Source organism: Nothoprocta perdicaria, unplaced genomic scaffold (genome assembly GCF_003342845.1).
Source record: "Nothoprocta perdicaria isolate Ctin4 unplaced genomic scaffold, notPer1 scaffold_11, whole genome shotgun sequence".
NCBI lineage: Eukaryota > Metazoa > Chordata > Aves > Tinamiformes > Tinamidae > Nothoprocta > Nothoprocta perdicaria.
The window spans coordinates 5,269,673-5,287,453 of NW_020454205.1; the positions used below are offsets into that span (position 1 = coordinate 5,269,673).

The 17,781-nt window shown below is 39.9% G+C and overlaps 1 protein-coding gene across 1 annotated transcript in view; it reads right to left on the reverse strand.

Moving 5' to 3' along the window:
* The window catches only part of KANSL1L (KAT8 regulatory NSL complex subunit 1 like), a 50,307-nt gene extending 32,865 nt beyond the window's left edge, over positions 1-17,442 (reverse strand). Inside the window, exons 1-2 of the mRNA XM_026048069.1 lie at positions 17,405-17,442; positions 11,780-12,894 (exon numbers count right to left, since the gene is read on the reverse strand). Coding sequence (XP_025903854.1) covers positions 11,780-12,864 — 1,085 coding nt within the window. The 5' untranslated portion in view covers positions 12,865-12,894; positions 17,405-17,442. The remainder of the gene's footprint in view (positions 1-11,779; positions 12,895-17,404) is intronic.
* Positions 17,443-17,781: the final 339 nt, after the last annotated feature.

The window sequence follows — 17,781 nt, forward strand, 5'->3', positions numbered from 1 at the left end:
AAAAAAAAAAAAAAAAAAAAGAAAAAGAAATCATCTATAATGTAAAAATCTCACAAGTTTCAAGTCTACTTTAGCTACTGTAAACAAAGCAGTTTCTGCTAGGCCACTTTTAAAATACGTAATTTCCCATTGTTTTATAGAAATTACCTTCTAGTTTCTGCCCACATAGTTTACAACCAGCTTAAGTTCTCTCCTACACAGTCAAGACAAATGTATGAAACGAGGGAACTTAAACGGCCTGTGTAAATCTAGGTGCTACAGGCAACCAAATAAAGTGGATTAGAACAACAAATGAAACTCTGGGAACTCTATAAATGCATATCATAAAAACCATTCATATGTTATAAATTATAATAATGATTTTGTCCTAAGGGAAAAAAAAAAGCACATTAAGTCATTTTGTGACTCTCTTTCTTATTTCTCTCTGCTTTCTCATATCACTAGCACAGAGAAACACTTCGATTACTTGTGTTTGAACCAGGCCCTCTTGACAAGAACAACTTTCTTGATCAACAAGGTTTGCATATTTGTCCTTAAACAAGTGGCGTGGCCAAAATAGTCAGGATTTGTCTCAAGATCCTAAGATGGCAAAAAGCTAGTCCAAAGAGAAGAGCTGCATAAGGAGACTATAACAAATCTTAGTTAATCATTTTAGCAAAACAGCTAAATAGGAATAAAGCAGATAAGAAGAAAAGAAAAATTCCACATGGGCAAAAACCTAGGCTGAAAGTTTTCAAATAAAAAAGGCAGAATTAAATTCCAAGCTAAATGCACCAGGTATAAATGGGTGCAATCCAGAGCTTACAGCACAGAACCTGCACAAAAACAGCACGCCAGGAAAGCAACCTGTACTCAGATACGAAACTTCAACAGTTCAGTATCTTCTGGAAATGAGTGTCTCAGATCTAAAAACTCCTCCTAAAATGTCGTACCAGAAGCTGTTTTTCAAAAACTTATCTGGAATATGCTTTAAAAATAACTTGATTTAATTGCTTTCACCAGATCTACTGTTACCTGTTTGTTTCCTTCTAAAATACCACATAAATATTTCTTAAGGCTTAAAATAAGTGCAGTATGTAATTAAACTTAAAGTATTTAATTACGCTGCAATAACGCTCAAGCTCCTTTATGGAGGAGTTTCCACTGGACTAAGAGCAAACATTTTAAGTTGGTGCCTGTGCCAGAGGCAGCAATCCCAGGCTGGCTCCACTGAGGCCGTCCCGTGCCAGGACTAGCACCAGGGCAGCTTTGCAGCCGCGCGCATTGGAGAAGCACAGAAGTGCTCCCACTTAAACTTCCTCAGCTTGGGGTCGCGCCGACGGACAGAAAGACGGATGAGTTTCTGCACGGGGGGCAGGCTCCATGGTGGCACCTTTAAGGACTACGGGCCAAAGCACCAGCCACTGGAGTGCTCAGTTGTTCTCCCAACTCTGTTGCTTGTCCCTTGTTTCATCTTACGTTCTTTATTTACCACCTTTGTTTTTAAGTTTGTCTGAAAAACAGATTACACCTTGCGACACCTTAGAGGAAGATAAAATCTTTACAAGCTAGTTTGGTTGTCTTAGAGTGAGCTGCTTACATGCAAAATACTATGGTAACCCAAGTGACAACTTGTCACTTGTTATAAGTGTTATCACTTATATAAGTGTTAACAACTCACTATTCTAATTAGGGAAAATAAATAAATACAGCTTGTTCCTGGAATGTAGTGGATACAATATACACTATTCCCTCAAAAACAAAGCTGCAAAAACAAAAACGAGGCTGCAAGAATTTGTGGGGCAGCTTTTGACGTGCCGGAGTACACGCCAGTTCCTTCCAGGACAAGGGTAAGCGGGAAATCCTGCCCTCGCCTGGTGTCCCACTGGCTTCTGCAGGTAGCTGTATGTGGAAAAGAGAGTTGCTTTAAGAGAGGAGCGGCAAATTCATCAACACAACCAAGCCAGAGAAAAGCTAAACCACAAAGGGTTACAAAAATAGCCAGAGCTGTTGCTGACAGAGGACGTCAGAGCAGGTGCTCAAGTGAAACACTGCCTGCGTTGGTGCTCTGCTGGGAATGAGGCATGGAAAAAGGGAAAAAAAAGGTTCCGTCTGTCCCACTTCCTTTGCACGCTCTTTGCAAAGCATCTTCACTTGGTTTCTGGGCTTTGGACTCTAACCTTATACACCCTTAACAGGAATTTCAAAGTCATTCTTCTGCCTGCAATGCAATATAAACCACAGTGCTGCATTTTCAGAGGTTTCAAGTGTTCAGTACCGAAGTACATGGAAATATTTATCGGTGTATAAACAAAAGACTCCTGGGATGATTCTAAAACTGCAGACGATCTGCTTTTTTCCACTAGCAGAATTCAAGACAGCGCAGAAATACTGACTTGGTACAAATAAAACATCTCATTTTTATTTCTCTAGACATACAGGTTGAAATTGCATCAGAGAAAATTTCGTATGCGAGACCCCTGGCCTGCACTGGTTAGACAGCAAGGTCAGTCCTATACAATGTGTGAGAAATAACAAATAAATGCAAAAGAAACAACTAGTCACACAGAGCCAGGACACAAATGCAGCAAGTCAGAAATGCAATCAGGGAGAAAATACTGCCTTATGTCACCCTGAAGCGCAGGATAGGATTCAGTCTGGGCTTGCAGACACCAGCAGAGGCAGTATAGGTTTTTCACCAAAGCTTCTTGCTTTTGCTGAGACTGAAGGGATAAGTGATAAGCCTTAAATAATAAATTGATATTACAGTCAGTATTATTGCTTAAACTGCAAATTTTTTTTTTAAAGATTACATAGATCAATATTACAGGATATGAATCCTTCTTCTCAACTGTCCCTTCTCCCTTCCCTAAAAGGGAACAGAACTGAGCACATACTGTGATTTTAAGTAACCAAACCAGTACCAGAGAAAGCAACAGCAGTCTTGAGAAGCATTTCCTTCTACCAACGCCTCCATTAAGCCGTGGGTGAGACTTATGTTTTCCCAATAGCTGAAGTTAGTCTGTGCCAAGAAACAAACCCAGGCAACCTAACAGAGTGCACAAGGGAACTGCTAGCCAAAATAAAACTGCTGTGCTAGACACACACAGTTGTTCGGGTTTTGTTTTGGGGGGCGGGTGCTGTTTATAGGAAATGTAAATCTTTTATTTCTACAAGCAAACAAAACAAAAGGCCTGACAAACAGTTCATATATAAGTGCCAAGTTGCACTGTTCTTGCACATGAACCAGGCAGACAGCAAGGCACCTGCATCATGTGCAAAACTTCTCCAGTTCAAGAACTCTGTGTGAAACGCAAGCCTGGCCGTTCTGACATTCTCCTGCACTGGTGTATTTTTTTCCCCCTCCATCTTCTAACACGGTGCATTTTCTTCTTCACACCATGCTAAGTTTCCTTGCATTTAACCTCTGCTGTTCTAGCATCTAATTTTCATAACCATTTCCCTACTAAGTTGCCTCCACAGTCTAATTTATAGCAAATGAATTGTCCCCTAGTTCTTAATGATTCTCATAATATATAGAATTACGAAGGGATGGCCAGTGCACCCCACCACTGAGCTTCACAACAAAACACTATCAGGTGAGTGAAGCACTGAGATCATGGATTGGGCCTGTGGAAAATGTGGACTCATAGCAAGCAGGGGAGCTTCAAATTTGTGACCTGTCTGAACTGGTCCCAATGTTACAGCAGTGGCCCAGGGGCCAGAGCACGAGGCAACACTCACAGAGCAGCTGGTTTCAACACCCACCTCTCCCTGCGAACTGAGTGCCGGAGGCCCACTACACTCTGACATCAACCAGTGAAATTCAGCAGCCTCATTTGTCTTCCCTCTCCAAACACTGACACTTAGCATAAAAATACCTACAAAAGGAGGTGACGGCATCAGATGAAACATTTAAATGAGGTGAACTGAGAGACGTAGTGCCCGTATTTCAAGTAATCTTATATAGATTTTACTCAGGAGATAAAACGCCCACTCCCAACAAAGACTTCCAACACTGGCAATGGATGAACAAACATGTCCAACCGTGAAATGACCCGTAAATGCTTTTCAAGGACTAACTCTTCCAGCACACCTACTTAATGTTTACTTTCCGAATTAACCAACTTTGCTTGCCGTTGAAGCATTAATTCCCCAGACCAGTTAACTGTTAAATCCATGAAAACCACAAAATTAAAAAAACAGTGAGTGTTGTCTTATGAACTGGGTGTCTCCTGAGTCCTAGTAAGTGTAATAAAGATGAGAACAAACTGCAGCATCCTGTGCTATCACATCTAATTGAGAGGACATAACAAGCCAGCACACACCCTTAACAGTGCCCCTTGTTCAGCCAGGGTGACTGTGGACAGTGCTATGTTGCTGCTCTGTGACAACCACCAAGCTAGGTGCTAACAAATCAATTCAGGGGTGCCCAGAATGAGACAGCAATCTCTGCCAGGATCTGCAAGCAGGTCAGTCTTCTTGAGCTGTTGGGAATACCTATCTTTCTTGATGCTTAACAGGAATTGATACCTGGCAGGGATTTCACCCTGAAATGCTGCACTGCTCCACAACAGATGGGTTACAGTTCTCACTATCATCTGCAGACATCAGCAGCTGCTTTATCACGACACCTTCTGGCACCCATGCCTGGTCTCACCGTCCTTCACATCATGCTGCCATTTAATACTTTTGGAATTGCATCCAATAAGGTAGGTTGATACTAATCCATAATGAGCACCTTGTTTTCCCTAGCTGAAAAACTGTAGCCATCTGGACACTTTAGCTGAGCCACAAGACCTAAGGAAGTTATAATTGATAACTTTAGATATTACTGCATTACTGTGGTTTTCCCCTGAAAAGAAAATTCATGGCATAGAACTATTTGGGGGAAAAGTAAACAACAACAGATTAAGATTTGTATGTCTTCCACAAATCAGTTTAGAAGAGGCAGAGGGAAGAAAAGAAAGGGGAAAAATCATTTCCCAGGGGAAAAAAAAAAAGCCTATAGGAGATAACAGAAAATATAAACAGAAAAGGGGAAAGTAACTACATGCTCCATTCAGTTTTAAATGTTTGGAGAAAGTTCATGGGGAGAATCATACTGGAGCTCTATAAGCTCCCTTATCTGAGACATTGCATCTTCGGACTTAATGAGGTGTCACAGCCAGTGTTTGGCAACACAGAAATTCTTACACAATTATTAGAGGCTTTATGTTAAAAATTCCACTGTTACAATTACGCTGAATTGTAAACTAAATTTAAAATAATATCAAAATATCAAAAACATCAGATAAAGCTGTGACCGTGCTGAACTTGATAGCCCACTAGGTACTGTTTACACAGTTCTTTAGAGCTGTTTATGGTAGAAGGCCAAACTGGTTGGTGGAGGTGGAAGGCAGTTAAAAGTTGAAATAAAAACCCAGCAGTCTTTCTTCTTTTAATTAAAAATAAATAAATAAATAAATAAATAATCTGCAGAATGCATCTCTGACAATACCTCTTATCAACGTAATTTAAAAAATAAAGCCTGTAAGATTCCTTCAGTTACCCCAGCTTCTTCCACTAACCTGTGGCACGTTGCAGACAAGACCACTACGGAGCAGTAGTGCAAACAGCAAAGGAAAAACTCAAGAATGCCTGGGCTAGCCGGAACGACGCTTCTTTCCCTGCTTTTGCAAGGGCACACATCAGTCGTCCAACCAGAAAACCCCAGGAATGCAAGCCTATAAATTCTCTTTAAGTATTACACAACTGCTGTGGAAAACAGAATGGAAGTAGTGCTAGAGCTGGCTCTCATACCTACCATATATTAAAAGAGAACGTGCAGTATAATCTTTTAAGATATGTAGAATGGTAACATTACACATGTCAGGTTTCCATGCAAAGGGTGGATACAAAGCTTGTTCTTTTCTGCACAGGACATAGAAATTTCTGAGCACAAAACTTAAAAAGAGTTGATCTGGAACTTAGATGCTATATAAAATGTTTGGATGCAAGCCAATTTATAATAAAAGTAAAAACACATTTCCAGCTATTTCAATTAAAAAAAAAATGTGCATAGGTCAATATATTTGGCAACTCAAGTTACATTCCTAAACCATATTTAGCAGTATGAATGAAATCCTGTTACAGGAGAGCCTTCCTATTTTGGGAAGCCTTTATGTACACTTTGTATTTCATGTGAATAGGAAAGCGTTTAAATGATTTCTTGAACCAGGATGGATCCAAGCGCACTGACTCCTAATGGCAATGAATGAATTCCTTTGAAGTAGATTCTTATGAAATCAGTGTTATCTACGAAACGAAGTAATAATTTTCTTAATTTATAGGATATTATCAGAGATAGTTCACTTTTTTGTAAATAAATTTAATAAATAAATGCACACATTTAGTGACTTAGCAAAAATAAAAAGGTAACCAAAAAAAACTTACTAAACAGTAGTTCACATCAAGAACTAAAATGTTTAATTTAATAAAGTGTGCAAGATTATCTTGCATGTGCCTGTGTCTGATTATTAGATTTTCTATTCTGCCATGTGGACTACATACTATGTTGTCATTCAGAACTCTTTATCTAATTGCAATGTTTTTACTTAATATGCATTCAACACTTGTCTAACTTGGAAGCTTTGACATTCCCAGCCCTGAGATTCCCTTGCAGGTTCCAACTTGCCAAACCTCCTGCCTTACACTGAAATCTTGCAGTATGCTTTCAGCAGCAGCAAAAATATTAGTGTAATTACAGGTTAGAAGTCAGGATCTTCACTCACAACAGCCTTCCTCTGGTACTGCATGAAAATAAGTCTTGCTCAAAACCAAGTTATTCCTACTGTACACCAGGTCTTAAAATGAAAACAATAAAAGCATGTGGGACGCTAAAAGAGTTGGAAGTTCATCTTAAAGATATCTAACCAATTAAAGTGAATATATTTGGAAATAGTACATGTATCCCTACAACGAAAACAGAATGTAATATGAAGTCAGTTTTTCTTTCACTCCCTGTAAGAATTCTCTTCCCACATCCTAGTGACAGGAGCCAAGAACTTAAGAGAATGGAATTCATGAAAAAGCAATGCATAAAACATTTCAAAATCAGCATATTATTAACACCTATACTTATTCAAAATGCCTCACAATAATCCTTTATGTAAATAAGACATTTTCTGGACTTGTAAAACTAAACAGGTCTTTAAAATCTGTTTTTGCACAGGGGTTTGGGGGTTTTTATGCATAAAAAAAAAAAAGGCAAAACAAAACAAAAACAAAACCAACAGACAAATAAAAAACCCAGAGAGCAGTACTTAGCCTTGGCAGACTCACCCTGTCCTCTTTTCAAAACCAGAATTTGGTTTTCTTATCAGGTATGAAGTGAAACTACAGCTCTGAGTGGAAAATTAGGACCTGATCTTGTAAAAACAAACAGCTTCCCCTTATAACATATCTCAAAGACAGGCAATAAACGCCAGCCCTTAAGCATTGCTTCCCATAGTGTGGCCTGCAGAATTGCATTGATGTTGCTCAATTAGTTGTGAGAAAAATGCTATGAAAAATGGAAAATAATCCAGAACAAATAGATTAGAGCTGGAGATATCAATCATAATATTTTCTTCCTTCCTGTATTCTCTCCCTCTTACTGTTCCCCTCCCTGCCAAGTATTTGAACTAAGAGCAGATTTCCCATCTTCTCCCTTTCCAATTGGAAATCCAGGGGCAAGGGGAGGGAGGCGAGGGATTTACTATCTCTGCACATTCATCATAAAAGTTTCCAGGCACAAAAAAAAAAACCCTGTAGGCATGGAAAAAATGTATCAGGGCTTCTTCGTCGGGCCTGAGGTTGCTGAAAGTTAATCATTAAAATATGTCTCACAGAAAAAGAAGAAAAGCATAAACGTAGTTCAGAAGAAAAAAAAAATCCACCAAATGATGCAAAAGGACTGAATTGAGATGGGGAAGTAGGATTGGGAAAACAGCAGGAGATGGCTTGCCCAAGAAACTTCAGAAGCGCACACAAAGCTGGACTTTTTGTGACTAGACAGACATCTACTTGCTTTGCAAAAAAAAATCTATAGAAAAAAGCTTCTGCCTCTTATCAACTGGATACACACATTGCTATTTGGTGGCGTGAGCAGCTCTACCTTCACAGATCTATCTTCTTATCTTGCAAGGTCATTTAACTTCATGAACGTAGGAGAAACTTGCAGCTTTTACACCTTCCCACCTAACATTACCCTAGTATCCGACTTCTTCCGGTGCCTCTATAACAACCTTTACTGCTAACTTCACTGCTAACCACATCAGAAATGCACACAAATACACAAGGAAGGATGGAGAGCTGGCCTAGAGAGTTACCATATGCAGCATTCAGAGCAGAACTGAGATGATGAGAAATGTCAAGTATCCTGCCCCAAATCACCTTATTTGAAATCTGCGATCATTATTATAGATAACCTCTGTCATTGTGAACTACACAAATAAATATATGAAAATCCACATATAAATGCAGCTGGCGAGGTGTTGACTATATTGTGCTGTCCTCCTTGGGCCCTCTATCCTCTTATTGTCTGGAGGGTACCTAACATTTGCCTTTGAGAAACCAGACAGAAATACCGTGATATCCCTTATGTATTATCTCATGGAATTTCCTCTCCCAAAGGCTGGAACAGTACTAGGACATAATACAAATTAAAGTCTGGTGTATTGCCCTAGAAACCTTCCATGAAAGTTGTAAAACATTAAAGGTATTCCTGAGCTGACAGGAGCAGCAAATTGATACAATTCCTCACAGGAGACAAGCATTTCTTTTCACATTTCTCTGTGAGAAACACTATAAAGGCCCAAGTGTTCTCACCAACCTCTTGATATGGGATGAGACTTTCTAGTTACTCTAGAAACTAGAGAAATGCAAAAAGTATTGTGAGTTGTCAGCTAAAAGATTTGAGCTCACCAAGAATCTCTTGGCTGAAGACACCACCTATGTAGTGCATGAGGGACAAACAACAGACCAAATGCCTTCTAATTGCTATTTACAACCGAACAACACAGGTATTGAAATAGCTGGATAAAGACAATCTTACTTGAGACACAAAGCATCAAGACACAGCTCAGGAGAGCTTATGTCAACACCCATTGGACAAAACTCTTTTCAGGATAATGACGAAGAAGAGGTTCAAAAGGCTAAAAATAGATCTGGGGTTTTTTTGTTTGTTTTCCTTTTTCTCCTGATCATGAAGAATTTGGAGCAGGATCCAGAACATCTTACCCTTCTGATGGGACACAGGTAAATGGGGTAACTAGAAACAACTTCCCTCTTGCACTGTCAAAACAAACAAACAAATAAATGAATAAAATTTAAAAGCTGTGAGGTTGCAACTATTGTCTTGTGTCTCAGTAAACTGTAATATAGGGAAATTTAAGGCCCTTTGCAATATTTCTTTTCCTCCAAGATCAGCCCCTTTTTTGGGTGCACATCATATGGCATTCATGCAAAAGATCTACAGAAGTTACTGGGCAAGAAATCAGAACATTCTTCCCCGCTCCTGACAACATTAATAGAGGCTTATAACACCTATTGCTGAAAATGATTCAGAATATCACAGCAAGGAAGACTCTTTGCAGATCAGTAAAAAGTCTTCACTATGAGAAATAAAAGTCAGAAGCAAGGAAATGAGTTTTCTCACACCCACGTAATGATACTATTTCTGGAAAGCACTGAGAGCCAGTTCCTGAGGACAAAAAGGCATTTCAAAGTAACACAAATCTACTTAGCAAGAAATAAAAACAGATCCTAACTTTCATCTGCTGCTTTTACCCAGCTCAGAGACAATCCAAAGAATTCTAAAGCTGGAAAAATGGCAAATCCCATCAACGCCACTGGTTGGGGGCTGATGGACCTTTGCCATGCCGCAGGAATCCCAGAAGCAAACCTCGGAATGGTGGAGCAAGGAAGAAAGCCACTCTAAGCTTAAGAGGGCAATAAATTTAAAGACGGCCTGTCCTCACTGCAGTGTTAATTCAAGCGTCGCCTCAGTCTCTGTACACAGTTAAAAAACTCCAGCTTAAGTTAGGTGGTACTTCAGCCCTGAGCTGCCTGGTGATGGGGCACAGTTCAAACACTTGCACCTACAGTGCCTTAGCTAATGCACAGTACTGAGTCATCTGCGTGGCAGAAGAACATAAAAAGGGAGGAGAAAAACAAATAGGTTGCACTCAGGCTGAACATCACCACATCACCTGCCCAGTCTCTTACTTCTAATGGTGGCCAGGAGAAGCCTAATGACATGGCAAGCATGGAACAGCATTCCTGCAGGATATTGCCCCGCTTCCAGCATGTGGCAGCCTGGGGATTTCCTGAGCCAAAGGTGGTGTCTCTGTATTTAATAATCCTCAGTAGATCTTTTTCAAAGGCCCATTTTTAAAAGCCATTCAAAGGCCAGAAGAAACAAAGACGAAGGAACATCTAAATCAGAAACTGCAGTATACTTGGCAAGAAGAAAAAAATCATGTAAAAACTCAATACAAGTTTTATATTACATACTACCCTTTGAGAAATTACTTTTTCATCAGATTTTCCTATTCAGTTTATGCAATCACAAGATAAGAAACCTAATCTATTACACAGAAGCTTACCCCTATTAGCTACAAGAAGAGTGCTGATTCTGTTCATTAGGAAGAGCTAATGATGCTTTTTATTTTCCATTAAAACTATTTCAGAAGGAGAGGAGAAAGTTTTGTGATCTCAGCTCTTTAAGGTGATCATGACTTAGCTGGCTCCATTAGGCTTCGGTTTAGTCTTCAATACAGTATTTATCATTCTGACAATATGTAAAGAAAAATCAAATCACTTATACTTTGGATTTTTTTCTCCCTAACCACTTTCCAGACCTACAGAGTTTATCAAAAGACAGTAGTAATTTGATACAACCATGGTACACTGAAGCTTTCAAAACTGAAGCTAATAAACAAGTAATAGCGCATTTTCAGGCAGTGTAATTTTTGATGAGGCTCCTTGATTTATTCTGAACATTATACTTTCCAAGAAACAGCCCTTCAAAAAAAAGGTTTATTCCCCTCTCTCCCCCTCCAACTTCAATGTCCCTCTTAATACTCTCCAGATACTTCTTAACAGCAGAAACTATAATAACACAACAGGAAACACTAAGTCTAAAAAAAAACAAAGAAAAAAGGTTTGGACAAAAGCACTGCTGACTTCACATGCTAGAAATGTAAGCGCTACGAAACTCCTACTGAGCTGCTGTGTGCAGGAATTTCTGGTTTGCATGTCCCTATCCTGACACCTAGCTTTTTCAGTGATACATTCCCTCAATGGGAACTGGATGGGATGATATCTTCATTAGATGGCTATTTTTGACTCTTTACTACACAGTCAGTAGTGGATTTTAAGAGCCTAATATTGACTAACTCTTAATGTTCTCAAAGAACAAAATTATTTTTATATCAGCCAAAATTCCATTTTGGGCACTTGCATCACTAATTGTTTTAATTTATAGCATCATATTGAATAACTACTGACATTAATCCTATGCAAACTGATAGATAAGAGCACAAAAATCTAGCTCTCTACAGTCCAATAGACTAACATTCCTTAAATGCTGTACCCAGAAACTCTTACTTTCTGCCCGGATCCTGCCAAACCCAGCTCATGCAGGCAGCCCTGCTGATTTCAGCTAGCACTATCTATTGAGTAAGGTTACTCACACAAGAAGGAATTTGCAGGTCTAGACCCTTCTGTCTTGATTTGTAACCACGAAGCACAAGCCTAGCAGTAATTTAACACTTACGCTTCCATGGGCATTCTTGCAGTCTGCTCCTCACAGTCTTCGTCCGAGCTGCTACACGTTGCGTCAGAGTCCAGATCCTTCTCCACACGAGAGAGCAGCCCTCCGGCAGCAAGTGCAAATCCCCGGATTTCGCCTGGCGCAATGCAAACGCTGCTCTGTACGTCTTTACTTCTACTATCCGCCAAAGTAGCTGTTTTACTTTCTGGCCAACCCTCAGCGCACCTAAGGGAGCCACCGTCCGAAAATCTGGTTGGTTCATGGAAAACCTTCATTCTTTGTAGTTGATGTTTCACAAAGCATTTCAGCTGCTGATCGCAGTGCTTGATAACATGCTTTGCCAGGAGCATTTGTAAACGTTTCTGAGTTCTTTTGGCGCGGCTGATCTCAATTTGTTGCTTAGTGACACACTGGAGCAAACGATCATACACCTCATCCCTGGTGCAACTCAAAATCCCTTCTGCAGGCCCATGAAGAATTTGGTGTAATAAATCCCCCTTTCTTTTTTCAGCACAGGCTTCCAGAGCCCTACCCAAAACCCCATTCTTTCTGTACCATTTACCACTTAAAAGTTGTGTTTTTGTGCTGCTGGATTCGGTTGCAGTTGAATCCAAAAGTCTTTGCATTTCTGCCAAATTTGGAGACGCGGTGCCTGGAAAAGTTTCCCCCTTGACCTGTTGCTCAGGTTGTGAAGGGCTAATCTGCCTGAATGATGTATCAGCACCATTACATAGGGAATTCCTCATCTTGGAGCAGTCGGGCTCTCCAGTTTGCCTCTGCTTACCACTCTTGTTGCTAAATGCAGAACTGGTACTCATTAACAAGACAGACTGATAGTGCTTGGAGGACTGTGGAGAACCAAAGTGCTGCCCACTGAAGAGGTCATTCCTGAGGCTGGGCTCAGCCGTGGGGAACCCCAGGACTGAGCACGCAATCCGTGCGATGGGATCCTCTCGTATCGCCTCTTCCACGGCTCTGGAATTTTCCATGCACAAAGTTGTATCAGACTCCATAGCTCTAGAGGACAAAGAAGGTGACAAGTGGATACCATGACCTTTTGTTGCTGCCTCTCTGAGGGCTGGTGTCATTATAACTACTGTACGTAGTATACAGCAAACCTGAAAATAACACGGGCTGTGTAAATTTTCTCATTTTAATTACATTATACACATATAACAATTCTGTCAGTTATTTCATTTTTTAAAAATATGCCAACATTATTCAAAGATGCCATAGTAAAGCAAATTATGTGAACAGCACAGATACACCACATACCCTCATGAGTCAAACAAGAACAATCTGTTTTTACTTTATGTCACACAGAGGTTGTTCCAAGCGCAGTAAAAGCTTTAATGTCTCAGGAGAGTAAGTGTTCATACATCATTGCATTTCTGATCCTATTAGTCTGAGAAGTAAGACCCCCCCAAGTTCAATATATAACCTTGCCCAAACTGAAAAAGCATGACTGTAAGCCGTAAGACTGGAAGGATGGATGTAGGCAGCATACACATTGTGGGTGGACATTGTTTCAATCTGCTCTTGAATTAAGTATTGTTTTGAATTACATTGTTTTCATTCAAGTTTTCTATATATTTCAAATGAATTAACAATCACAGAAATGGCAGAGATGCAGACACATAACTGCAGTTCAGCAGAGCAGACCACAAAGTGAAATGCTCTGCAATAAATCTGGAGTTACTATTCCAAGAAATATACTTGTTTATTGCTTGTCACATATAAACATATATGAAATACACTCTATATATTCACAAATGCAGTTTAGCAAACAGTTGCCAACACTAACACCTTAAAAGCAGAGATGGCTAAGTTCTGCATCCTACAACCACTTCTGTGCTTTCTAACCAGTTATTCTTTACTTCTCATTTGCACAATAACTAAACAATACCCTGATAACTCTGCGTAAGCAAAAACTCTTAGCTCTTACTCAATCTCTTCTGCATGTGGCTTGATGTAGCTTAGATCAATAGCTCCCAAACTATTAGAATCCAAAAACCAGTGCTCGACTTTCCCCACTGCTGGTCAGCAGCTATGCTATTCCGAAGTATATTATCATATCACAGCCCGGAGAGCAGCAATCTTTGCTTTAAACCATACTTTCAATTTTGTTTAGTATATTATTGAAAAATATTCCAAAAGAGATTTACTCAGATATGGCCTGCAGAAGTCTGCAAGATAATCTACTGTCTGTTCTTGATTAAGAATAAATCCAGAAGCAACAGGAGAGCAGCAGGAGAAGTAGCTAGAGCACAGTATTCCCAGTCTTTTGTTTAATCTACTAATTGAGCATCCTTTCTTCCACCTTCTTCTCTTATCTGCAGTCTTTTTGATCTGCACAGCAATTGCCTAGCTCAAGAATTTTCAATCCACAGATCTCACAGGGATCACCACTTTTGAGTTCTTTTTTTTCTCACATCTTAAGAAAAGCAAACCATCTGAAAGCTTAGCTTAGTTATAACTGCATATTTGCACCTTCAAAATAAAAACATTATGGGAGGACTTGGAAATAGAGTTGAACAGTGCCAGTTTGGATTATTTCTCCCTGTCAGGACACCAAGCAAAACAAAGAGACACATACATCTCCTTGTCTTCTACACCAGGGACTGTCTGTATGCAGCTCCACTTACACCTCTGCTGTTAGGCTCTCGTAAGTTGACAGTGCTCTCAGCACCAGCTCCTTGTCTTTCCACTACTATAGCGACAACATTTTCAAACTAACCTTAAGGAACTAGTAGGCACAAGATGTTTCAACTCCAAAAGAATATGGACTCACTCATTCCATGTCTCCTCCCTCAGCAAAAGGGAAATGACTTAAGTAAAGTGATTTAGCATGGCTAAAATCATGGGAAAGAGAAGCTCATCTGCTTCAAAACCACTGCTTTCTCCGAGGGTTTGCTATAACACCTAGAGCGAGCTCCCGTACCAAATGTTTTCCTGGGAACTCTAGAAGATCTGTCAGGACACTGTTGGGAGATAGATATCTAAGTGCACTCAGTAATGAAGTTATAACTTCTGTCTTAACCAGCCACCTTCCTTAACTCGTGCAAGTTAACAGTAATAGATCCCTGCTCTTGAGAGCCAGGAAATGTTCACATACAGTGCAGCTGCTGCTGCTGCTGCTCAAACAAATGAGAAGTTTGGAGACAAGCTGCTTATTATTTATCTATATAAAGTTAGAAGCTGTTTCAAAAGAGATGGCAGCATAAAATTTTCAGAGACAAGTGTTTGGTTTCGGTCTGATCCCATTCCCTCAAATATTTCCGGTATAGTTTCAAATTTCATAGATTTCAATGAATACCACTATTTGCAAATTAGTTTAGTTGGTAGGCTTAAAAAATAATAAAAAAGTTTTGAGATTTTTTTCTTTTTCAGGAGAAAAAGCGGAGAGAAAAAAAATCAAAGTACTCTTAAACTAAACCACTAACATAAGACTAAAGAGCACCAGACAAACCACTAGCTAATCAGGAACTCCTGACATAAGATGCTTAAATTATAAAAGCTAAAAAAATAAAGAAAATGCTTTCCAGAAGAGAAATAAATTAACCCCTTACTCAATAGTTTGCAAGTCTCACGAAATGCGTGTGTTCTGAGGATGGTCACGTAAGACTGGTATATATCACTGGTATATAAGTAAAACAAAGTACCACCCACAGAAAGTATAACCCAAATACTTGGCCTCATATATATATAAAATCTAATGTTGACAATCTAGGGATATTTTATTTTGTTTTGGCAGAAAACAGCAAAAATGATTTCACTCCACCCATGCTGGCATACTGGATGAGAGTTTCCAGAGGCAAGCCTATTACCTCTTGTAATAAGAAAAATTATTCATTTTTTAAATTTATTAAATAATTTAAGAAAAAAAAAAACACGCTGCAGACACTGCTTTGCAGAGCTTGTGGCAGCCTGGGGGAGTGGAGGAGGGGAAGTTTCTTTTTAATGTTTCTTGGTTTCTGATCTGTTAGTTCTCAATTACCGGAATACTTTACTTGCTGGAGGGCAGATGTTAAGACTCCTCTGCACCAGCCTATTACTCTTCTCCGCTTGTAAATCAAGTTACTTCTCACCCCAAACAGCTGAAATCCTATTTTTGCTTTCAAATTCAAGGGCTTAATTTGCCTACAAATAACATTTCCAATTGAAATAGCCAAATCATTTCTAGCTTATTTGTAGATTATCAATATTTCAGATACATAAACTTCCGATTTGTATTACCTATTTGCACAGATATTACAGGCAGCAAAGCACTTCAAAAGCAAAAAAAAAAAAAAAAAAAAAAAAAAAAAAAAAAAAAAAAAGACAAACAGGTCAGCAGAATAATCTTTGGATCCCTATAAAATAAAGTTTGTAGCAATGACCACAAAAGATATATTGGTCCCAGTGGATACGCCCTGGTTAGAAATACCACAAGGAGAGAAGAGTGTATTTAACACACCTTGGGACTACTCCGTAAGAAAAGAAATTGTCTAAGTAGGCAGCTTTTGTTCAAAAGAGTTTCAGTTCAAAAGCAGGACAGTTGCTCATGGCAAGTATTTGAACTTTTCAGTATTTTGTTCTAATAATAGAGCAGGAAAAAAAAAGCAGGTCTATGTGGGGAGTCTCAGCTTTCAGCAGTGCTCACTGCATAGTGAGGACTATTTAGATAAAATTGCAAACTCTGGTGTTTCTGCTTCCCAGAAGATAAAGCATAAATTCCTCCTCTTTGAAAAAACACACACTTAAAGAGGATTTCTCTTTGAACAGTAAAACAACTCAATTTAAGACAGACCACCCAAATGATCTAAATCATAAAAAAAATCAAAAAGGACATAGGTCAAGTGGAACTCATTAATATTCACTTATGATAAAAATATGACTCTTTAAAATCTCTGAACAAAATTATTTCTCCTCCTGTTCATCACTGCTTCTGAACAGAATATCTCATATTATATCTAAGTCTATTACTGTCCCATCAACTAATTCCTGCTCAGTCTATATTAAATTAAAAATATAATTTTTAAGGTATGCTGAAAACTAAAGACTTTTTGCTTAAATAAAACCACACACACCTCTCTAAATACATCACACATGTCTCCAACATAAATATTTGTAATACTTTCAGATCCACTGTTACATTCTCACTGACATTTCAGTTATCCTTTTGAATTTCATCCTTTGAAGAGGGCCATAAAACCTGCTTTTAAACAGGAGTAATTCAGCTCCTAAATGCTAATTAGAGCGACTGGAATTTGGGCTCCCAGCATCATTTACAAGATTTCAGTGTTGGCCAATAAGGTAGGAGAGTTTAAGGCCACAGGATCCCTTTGTTAGTAAGTCAGTATACTTATTAGCACTAATATAATACTTTACCCAGTATCTTTCCTAAAAACAAAAAACAACAGAGGAAAGGAAATCTAGTATTTCTTTGATAGAAAACAAACTCCAGCCAGTAACTGGATGCTGGTTTTAGGTCTGCTGCCCTGCTTCTCACCGCTGAGCAACCACCTTGCTACATTTAATTTTGGGAATTGCGATGACATTTAGCAAACAGGGAGTTGATGCGCCGGGCAGATTAAAAGACTTGCTCAAGACCACACAGGAATCGGGAGCAGCAGTCAAAAGACGCACCTGGCTCGCAGACTTGGCACAGACCTGCTCCCGTAGCCACGTTTGGTTTAGTTTTAACAGCAAAGGGGCTGGAGTCTGGGGAGATGCGCTGAGCACCCTGCCTGCCCCGCGGAGGGGCATCCGGCGCGCTCACGAGGGCGAATTCCAGCCCCACGACGCCTGCCCAAGCTCTCCACGCGCCTATTGATCCCGGTGGGGAAAACAACAACCGCTAAGATCAATGTATAGCGGCGATGTACAGCGGTGACGTGGGCAGGGCGCCCGGGCGCCGCGCCCGCCTCACGGCGCCGCCCCCGCCTCATGGAGCCGCGCCCCGCCCCGCGCGCCGGACCGTTACCCCCGCCCCCACCCCTCGCGCATGCGCGCGGCCCCTCGGC